Source organism: Oncorhynchus gorbuscha, linkage group LG13 (assembly GCF_021184085.1).
Source record: "Oncorhynchus gorbuscha isolate QuinsamMale2020 ecotype Even-year linkage group LG13, OgorEven_v1.0, whole genome shotgun sequence".
Classification (NCBI taxonomy): domain Eukaryota; kingdom Metazoa; phylum Chordata; class Actinopteri; order Salmoniformes; family Salmonidae; genus Oncorhynchus; species Oncorhynchus gorbuscha.
This window is the reverse complement of record NC_060185.1, coordinates 30,028,169-30,037,795: the sequence shown is the minus strand read 5'-3', so window position 1 is coordinate 30,037,795 and position 9,627 is coordinate 30,028,169. Positions and strand designations below refer to the sequence as shown.

Below are 9,627 nucleotides of genomic sequence, written 5' to 3'. Positions count from 1 at the left end.
TGGCATAGATTCAACAAGTGTCTGAAACTATATTGGAGAGATGTGACACCATTCGTCCAAGAGAAATTCCATAATTTGGTGTTTTGTTGATGGTCGTGAAAAACGCTGCCTCAGGCGCTCCTCCAGAATCTCACATTAGTGTTAAATTGGGTTGAGATCTGGTGACTGAGATGACCATGGCATATGTTTTACATAATTGTCATACTCATCAAACCATTCAGTGACCACTCATGCCCTGAATATGGGGACATCCTATGGGGGCATAGTCATAGTAGCCAAAATAATGGCAATTTTTATACATGACCCTAAGCATGATGGTTTTAATTGCTTAATGAACTCAGGAACCACACCTGACATCGTGATACTTTGTACACCTAATTTATACTCAAGTTGTTCCGTTATTTTGGCAGTTGACTGTACATCTCCCGCCATTCATTTATAGTATGTGAGCGCTGAGGTATGCTATACTGTACACTAGACCGACGTTTGCCGTGTCTGTACATCATCATCGGGAAAGGGAGGGTTAACCAGGCAGCATCTCCTCCCTCTTTGCGGCCTAACGGTGACGGACCCAGGTGACAGTTCACCGTGCAGACCCCGGGCATCTTCTGAGGATTGTGGAACGTAGCGGGGTGGGGCCCCTCTGATGCGCATCAGAAAGCCGATCCAGACCGCGAATGCAATGGGCTCCTCACAGCAAATTCAGTCTATTTCAGTTTAAATTATAGTAGCTGTGTAGAACTAGTAGCCTACAACGGACTTTCCTCATTTGTATTATAAGGCTCTTCAATTTCTTACCATCCAGCAAGCATCGTTTTTCTATTCTGAAAAATAGAGACATAGGTAGACACGTACATTTTTCTGACTGGACAGAATTTGAGTGTGCGCAGGGAGCATCATTTTCCCGTCTCTGGTCCGTGAGTAGGACGTTCATCCAGGCCTCTCTCATCAGTAGCTTAACACTTTGATTCAGATTTTAAGTGCATAGGTTATTATATATCCATCGTTGATTATGGCCTGGCCGTGCATCACACGGGCTTGCTGCATTAACCGCTTCTGGAGTGAGTTAGACAAAGCGGACATCGCTGTGCCTTTGGTTTTCACGAAATATTCGGATGTGGCTGAGGTGCAGCATCTCCACCCTCAGCCACCATCTAGACAGACGAGGACCGGCCCCATCACCATAGAAACCCAGCCTTCTCACAGTGAACAGGAGGCGGCGGCGGTAAGGGCACCGCCCGCGACTGGTGCCGCATCAGGAAAACATGGCTGTAGTGCGTCTGTGATGCGCCAGGATTTCAGGGAATGGAAAGATATACGCCCGGAGCCCAGCTGCAAACCCAAGAATGAATATCACCCCTCCGCGACACCTTTCCACAACGTAACACAGTATCAGAAGGATTATAAACCATGGCCTGTCCCGAAAAAGGGAGACCACCCCTGGATCCCCAAACCCAGCCCAACTGCCTCCTTCGATGCCCAAGAACGGGGCGTGGGGACCACAACGAAGCATGCAACTACAGAGCACGAGAGCGGTGTGGAGAAGAGTGAAATTGAAGAAAAGGTGCAAGAGAAAGTATCCAAAGAGAGGAAAAAGAAAACAGCGAAGAAGGAGAAAACTGTAGAAAAGAAAGTGAGTGCCAAAATGGAGGGACAGCCACCGGCAGATGTCACTGTGGAGGGGAAAGGAAGGGCAGCAGCAGACGCGCTGAACAGACAGATAAAACATGTCGTCTCAACTGGCACTGGCAGCTCTTATAGGTGAGGATCTGACTACAGTGGGACTATGTATTTCATTGAATGTTTATTATTGAATTACATTATGCACACATGTACTGCCTGTGAAATATACCTTTTTTCGCAGTTTAAATATGTCAACCCTAAATTCAACATGGAATGTAGGCCACAAATAACTTTATTGTGGAGCCCAAAATTATTTTAATAAAAAGGCCTAACACAATATTTTGTGTTGCCTGGACAATACTCAATGTACAATTCATTACACAACATCTTAATATATAATTGCAGTAACTAGCTAAATACATGCAGCAATTGTTAATCAATTTATTTAAATGTTGTGCACATGTTGGTAAGCTAAGAACATATTGTGCACAACATCTAAATACATGTGATTAATAATTGATGCATGCATTTTTGGTAGTTACTGTACTAGCAGTAGCAAAGCCAAGATGCATGTAGCCTTCAGTCTATTGACAATAAAACACACATTATCCCTACTGGGCTATATAATCTACTCAAGAAAACCCACTCTACCTTTCCATCATGAACTGTACATGTCCGTTTTTTTCTAGGTTCATCTTAAATGGGGTTTATTCGTGAGATATTTGATCTAACATACAGTATGTTCTCTAATTTCAGTGTCCTGTGATCTAATATTGTCATAGATAGCTACTGCAGCATTGATTTCTCCCCGTTTCATCCTCCTCTATGGTTTTACCAGATCAATACAGTAGCACATCATGTCAAGGCCAAGGCAGTAAAGGAGCTCTGTATATCCCTTAGGCCTCCCTGGAGGGGCTCTCCCTCATTTGTTTCCCTCATTTTTGACTGCATGGTCAATTGTTTTTTGTGTAAAATGTGTAGAGTGTTTTGCAGTTGTCGTCTGTGTGTGAAAAGAACCAGAAGCCCTGTGTTGCTGTTACTGTAATGGGGAGTAAAGTGACTAACGAGTCATGCTACCCTCCCTGTGTAGACTTCGGCTGTAAATCTGATGAGTCATTTCAGTCCATTTCCTTCCACAGATTTTGGGCAACAACATTGTTTGTCTGGGATTCATAATAAAACTAAGTGATTTTTTTGATGATGAACAGGGGAACTAATGATTTTGCTGAGTTTGCTGATTCATTGTTTTTCAGAAATGAGTTCAAGGCGTACAAAGATGTGAAGCCAGTGAAGTCAACCAAGCCCCAGTCTCAGTACAAACCTCCTGCGGATGACAAGGACAAGTCCAGCCTGGAGACCAGCTACAGCGCCACCTACAAGGGAGAGCAGACCAAGGTGCAGCCCACTGACAACAAGCTGCTGGAGCGCAGGAGGATACGCAGCCTGTACAACGAGCCGGGTGGCAAGGAGACCACCAAGGTGAGCCCACATCAACATGCATGTGACAATGAACACGGACTATTTTATGTTAAAATGTCTATCTAATTGTACAAAATACATGTTCAATTTCGAGTTTTCAAACCCGTTGCTGTGACGGGCCAATTCATGTTTATGTCTCAGTGAAAATTAGGATAAATCCAAATAATGCTAATTAAACGTCAAACTGCATTAGTTACATTGGACATTGTTGATTTCATGTATATGTTCTCCTTCAAGCAACATACTATTTTGATATAGGTGCAGTAATAACCATTTAGATCATGAAATTTGATTAGGAAATTCTACATATCACAAACATCCCTGTAGCCTGTTTCATGGTCCTGTTAGGCGTGTATATGGGAGGCGAAGTCAAGTGCAGGAGAGCGGAGTATATTTAACAGGCCCACTTTAATACCGGTCAACAACGACAGCACATAAAACATACTAGTGCCACAAACACGGTCTATAACAAAAGTACAGCGCCTGACAAAATAATCACGTAACAATAAACAATTACACACAAAGACATGGTGGGGAACAGAGGACTAAATACATGTAGATTGATTGGGGAATGAAAACCAGGTGTGTATGGAACAAGACAAAACAAATGGACATATGAGAAATGGAGCGGCGATGGCTAGAAAGCCGGTGACGCCGAACGCCGAATGCCGCCCGAACAAGGAGAGGAGCCGACTTCGATGGAAGTCGTGACAGGTCCTAATAACTTTGTAATGTTGTACAGTATAAAGTCCCAGAATAACTGTCTAAACTACAAAATTAAGATAAGCATTAGCACATCACAAAACTTATGTAATCAATCAGAGTTCATTAAATCTCCACATGCATGTTTATGAGTGGTAGGAACGAGTGGTAGGAATGTGTCTGCATGCTGTGTTTATATGGCCCTTCCATCTCTCACTCTTGTAGGACTGTTCTGAGACTGAGAGCAGCTCTATTCTAGATCTGCTGTAGTCAGGTGTGTTGTCAATTTCTTCTGGAAGGCATGGAGGTTGACCTCAAATTAACTCACACCTTGATTAAGGCACCTTAACCAACAGGACTAGGGTCACATTAGTCACCAAACTGCCAGACAATTCAATCCTTCAGCAAAGCTGTCAGCCACATCCTCAGAGTTTATACTGCCTCTCTCAAGACCACCAAGAGAGCATGGATTCATTCAATTAACGTGTTGTTTTCCATGACATTTCACCTCTCAATCCTTTGGTTTGATTGGTGTTAGGAGAGGCACGTTATACAAAGGGAAAATAGCACAATTTTCTTTACAAAAAAATCATAATTTGTTGAATATGACCAAAAATATAGTCTTGTCCCAGGGAAAGGGAATAAGATGGTGCATATTATGTTAGCTGTTCATATACTAACCCCAACTTCATACCGTTTATTTTTTAAATAAAGATTTTGTTCTAACCACGCATTGCAAATATTATCAACAAGATGGTGACATTTGCTCTTTTATTTGATGTTAGTAACAGTATGTAACTGTATGTAACTGTATGTATTGCATGTCCAGAATAAATATTTACTGTAACATCTCCAGGAAATTCATTGCCAGTGTTCACCTTAGAGATTCATGAGCTCTTTGTTTCATTGTAGCGTACAGTATCAGTCCAAAGATGATACTGTAACCTGTACTGATGACATTTTGGCTGCGTAGTTTACCTACAGTTTTAGGAAGATGTCAAGTATAAAATGCCCTCCTCTCTGCCTCTGTAGGTGGACAAGACAAAAACCAAACCAAAAAAGACAACGACAACGAGCAAAATGGTGAAAAAGGTGAAAGAGAAGACCATCGCTGGTGCACTGTCAACCAAGAAGAAAACCTCCACGAGCACCAAGCCAGACGAGTGCAAGCCAGAGGGAGGCGTTATTTCAAAAAAGAGCAAAGAGATAAGCAACAGACTGGCTGAGGCAAAAAAGTAAAAACAAATCATCTCTGCACTACTTTACTTAGGGAATTAAAGGCTGCCTAATGAATTAGAGGACTCTCATCCATTTGGTCTATCTCTTTCTCTCTGTATTTTCCTTCATGTTCCTCATCTCTATGTATACGCACTAGATGTGGAGCTTTTAAGTTGACATTTTGATGTTTTCACCATGCTGTCATTTAACTATAGTGCTTTGTGCGTGTCTGTGTGATCGCGGGTGTGTGTGTGTGAGTGTGCACTTACTCTCTCTGTTATAAGTTTAGCACATATTTTGCACATTATTTTGGTGCATTTGTCAATCTTTTGTAGAAAGAAAACCATTGTAAAACAGAGAGTCATTGATACACAGTATATGTAGAGAACCGTTATTGGCTCTTAAATGGCAATTGAAGGCAGTGAGGTTTTGATTATTTATCTGACTATATCCTCATAGTGATAGTCTCTGTTCTTATTTTCCATCTCTTAGACTGCATTGACTATCTGGTCTCTGCAGATATAAAATCTTAATTACTGTAGCGTTTCCTGGTTACAGTGACTCCACTCTTTGAACCTAGATTTCATTTAATTATTCAGGAAGATATCTGGTTTCATCAATTTGGTTGCTAAGGAACCAGCTGAACTGTAATGTCATTTCTACAGCTTGCATGCAAGGCCCTCTTTCTGGTTGTATAGTCGCATTCAAATATACTATTCCCATGGTCACAATCTAGTTTGTAATTTAAATCATTAATGAGAAATCAAAGGGGGCAAACCATTTCCAGAATAACTGCATGTGTAGTGATAGTCTGATCTCATACCATAAGTGTCTACACAAACAAACAACAAAACTGTCACTGACTTACAGTACAAAAGATGCACGTAGTATTCTAGTGCCTATTGAAGCTGTTATGTCAACCCACCAGCTTTGTAGTTCTGCCTTCACACACATGGTTCTACTGCCTTCTTCAATGTGAGAACCACTTTGTCAACTTTCCAGTTATTTGATACAGTATGAAAACGGATGTATTTCTGATAATACACCCCTCTTTAATTATATGTCGTTATTTTATCCATTACAAAGCTGTGATGCTATTTGTGTGCAAAACCATGTATAATGTTAAAAATGAGCATATGTATGATATAGGAAATAGGATTTTGTATTTACTCAATCACCTCCACTTTCTTCAATGGGCTCAGTAGTTACGTGTAAAAAGATAAGGAGTGGGCCAGGATTAGAAGATCAAAATCGCTTTTTGGAACATGCAGCTGCCTGTCTGGAACCATTGATATCAGATCAATTCACAGTGAATGTGAGTGCTACTCTCACCCTGTCTCTCTTATGTACCTGCAGTCCGCCAGTGTGTTACAGTATGTGGCAGTCCTCCTCCCATATGCTGTTGTGCATCTGCTACTGTCTATTGTATCCCAGACCACCCTGCTCTCTGCTGCCTGTCAGGGTTCAGTGTGTTAGACCTCCGCAGCCCACCTGCTCCTAGCGCCTGCCCCCCAGTACTAACGTGTTGAGCACACCACACCTCGGTGCTATGACACTTTGAACTATATGCTGTCAGTTTGATGCTAATGTACTCAAACCGTGTGAAATGATGACAATATGTCATATACTCCAGATGTGTTGTGATTGTGTGCTTGTATTCTCAGCTTGCTCTGAATGAACTGATTAAAAATGTTGAAGCAGAATCTGAATGTTGTGATTTATTACCATGATACGGTATTAGTTAGTGCACATATCTTGAAGCCTTGAACTGGCCCATAGACACTCTCTCAGACTCCTTCAGAAGATGTACAGTGCCCTCCACTTATATTGGCACCCTTGGTAAATATGAGCAAAACGGGCTGTAAAAAAAAATCTTTGATGTTTATCCTCTTGGTCTTTCTTTCAAAAAAAATCACAAAAAAATCAAACCTTTAATTGAAGTAAATTGATTGAAAAAACGTATTGTGAAGTAAATTATATAAATATTTTTCTCCAAAATGTGTGCTACAATTATTGGCACCCCTAGAAATTCTTATGAGTAAAATCTAACTGAAGTATATTCCCATTCATATTTTACGTTTTTAAATTTACCTGAGTGATTAGAATTACTAAAATGGTAAGCCATGACTTCCTGTTTCACTGGGGTATAAATATGAATTGACATACAGGTCAAGTTCCCATAATCATCCATCACTATGGGAAAGACCCGAGAATATGGTAATGATGTGCGACAGAAGGTTGTTGAGCTGTACAAATCAGGAAATGGCTATGAGAAAACAGCTCAATGGTTGAAAGAGCCCATTTTGTCACGCCTTGGTCTTAGTATTTTGTGTTTTCTTTAATTATTTGTTCAGGCCAGGGTGTGACATGGGTTTATTGTATTTTCGTATTGGGGTTTGTAGTATTTGGGATTGCGGCTGAGTAGGGGTGTTGTATAGGCTTGGCTGCCTGAGGCGGTTCTCAATCAGAGTCAGGTGATTCTCGTTGTCTCTGATTGGGAACCGTATTTAGGTAGCCTGGGTTTCGCTGTGTATTTCGTGGGTGATTGTTCCTGTCTCTGTGTAGTATCACCAGATAGGCAGTAATAGGTTTCACGTTCCGTTTGTTGTTTTTGTAATTGTATAGTTATTTCATGTGTCACTTTGTTCATTAAAGTCATGAGTAACCACCACGCTGCATTTCGGTCCGACTCTCTTTCTACAAACGAAGAACGACGTTACAGAATCACGCACCACACACGGACCGAGTGGCGTGGAAACAGGCAGCGACAGCTGGAGCAGCAAAAGGAGGATGAATTATTCGGAGAATGGACATGGGAAGACGTGTTGGATGGTAAAGGTTGTTACACTTGGGAGGAGATACTGGCCGGAAGAGATCGCCTCCCATGGGAACAGGTGGAGGCACTAAGGAGAACAGAGGCAGCCGGAGATAGGAGCCGACGATACGAGGGAACACGGTTGGCAAGGAAGCCCGAAAAGCAGCCCAAAAAAAATTATTGGGGGGGGGCTTAAAGAGAGTATGGCTATGCCAGGTAGGAAACCTGCGCAAACTCCCTGTGCTTACCGGGGGGCTAGAGAGACCGGGCAGGCACCGTGTTATGCTATGGAGCACACAGTGTTTCCAGTGCGGGTGCATAGCCCGGGTGCGGCATATAACAGCCCTTCGTATTGGCCGGCCTAGAGTGGGCATCGAGCCAGGTAAGGTTGGGCAGGCTCGGTGCTCAAGAGCTCCAGTGCACCTGCACGGTCCGGTCTATCCAGAGCCAACTCTCCTTGTTTATCGTGAGGAGCCAAGGAGGAGACCAGAACCAGAGCCGGTGTTAGAGGTGAGCGAAGCAGAGACTGTGAAGGAGTTAATGGGGAAAGTGGAGGAGAGAATAATGAGGGAGTTGCTAGCATGGTGCTATAGGTACGATATTCGTCCGACGGAGCGTGTCGGGGATTTAATGGCACCTGGGTCAGCGCTCCATACTCGTCCTGAGGTGCGTGTTAGTCGGCTGGTGAAAAATGTGCCAGCCTCACGCACCAGGCCTCCTGTATACCTACCTAGCCTTGCACGTCCTGTGCCAGTCCTGCTCTCAGGCATTCCAGTACACCTTCACGGTCCAGTCCATCCTGTGCCACCTTCACACACCAGTCCTCCGGTAACAGCTCCCCGCACCAGGCTTCCTCTGCGTGTCCTCAATCCTGTAGCACCAGTTCCAGCACCGCGCACCAGGCCTTCTGTGCGCCTCCCTTGTTCAGCACAGCCAGAGCCTTCCTTACCTCCTGCGCTGTCGGAGTCTCTCGTCGGTTCAGCACAGCCAGAGCCTTCCTTCCCTCCTGCGCTACTGGAGTCTCATGTCTGTTCAGCGCTATCAGAACCTTCCTTCCCTCCTGCGCTGTCGGAGTCTCCCGCCTGTTCAGCGCTATCAGAGCCTTCCTCCTCTACAGCGCTGCCGGAGCCTCCTGCCTGTTCAGAGCAGCCTGAGCTGCCAGTCTGCAGGGAGCTGTCAGTCTGCAAGGTGCTGTCAGTCTGCATGAAGCAGCCAGAGCTGTCAGTCTGCAAAGAGCTGTCAGTCTGCAAAGAGCTGCCAGTCTGCAGGGTGCTGTCAGCCTGCATGGAGCAGTCAGAGCTGTCAGTCTGCAAAGAGCTGTCAGTCTGCAAAGAGCTGTCAGTCTGCAAGGAGCTACCAGTCTGCAGGGTGCTGTCAGCCTGCATGGAGCAGTCAGAGCTGTCAGTCTGCATAAAGCAGCCAGAGCTGTCAGCCTGCATGGAGCAGTCAAAGGTAGTGGGTTCAATCCCCGGGACCACCCATACGTAGAATGTATGCACACATGACTGTAAGTCGCTTTGGATAAAAGCGTCTGCTAAATGGCATATATTATTATTAAAGCTGTCAGTCTGTTCGAAGCAGCCAGAGCTGTCAGTCTGCAAAGAGCTGTCAGTCTGCAAGGAGCTGTCAGCCTGCATGGAGCTGCCAGAGCTGTCAGTCTGCAAGGAGCTGTCAGTCTGCATAGAGCAGCTAGATCCGCCAGTCAGCCATGATCTTCTAGATCTGCCAGTCAACCAGATTCTTCCAGATCTGCCAGTCAACCAGTCTCTTCCAGATCTGCCAGTCAACCA

General features: G+C 44.1%; 1 protein-coding gene across 1 annotated transcript; it reads left to right on the top strand.

The window, feature by feature from the left end:
- Positions 1–514: 514 nt before the first annotated feature.
- Positions 515–6,725, top strand: LOC123992694 (microtubule-associated protein 6 homolog). Its single transcript, XM_046294105.1, has 3 exons — positions 515–1,761; positions 2,877–3,102; positions 4,837–6,725. Exons 1-3 carry the CDS (start codon positions 1,013–1,015, stop codon positions 5,041–5,043), a joined length of 1,182 nt encoding a protein of 393 aa, XP_046150061.1. The 5' UTR covers positions 515–1,012; the 3' UTR covers positions 5,044–6,725.
- The last annotated feature ends 2,902 nt before the right edge of the window (positions 6,726–9,627 follow it).

Excerpts from the sequence above, each read along its gene's own strand:
- LOC123992694 (XM_046294105.1), top strand. The coding sequence starts at position 1,013 with ATGGCCTGGCCGTGCATCACACGGGCTTGCTGCATTAACCGCTTCTGG. Across the intron at positions 1,762-2,876 it reads GGCACTGGCAGCTCTTATAG|AAATGAGTTCAAGGCGTACA; the intron begins GTGAGGATCTGA and ends ATTGTTTTTCAG. Across the intron at positions 3,103-4,836 it reads GTGGCAAGGAGACCACCAAG|GTGGACAAGACAAAAACCAA; the intron begins GTGAGCCCACAT and ends CTGCCTCTGTAG.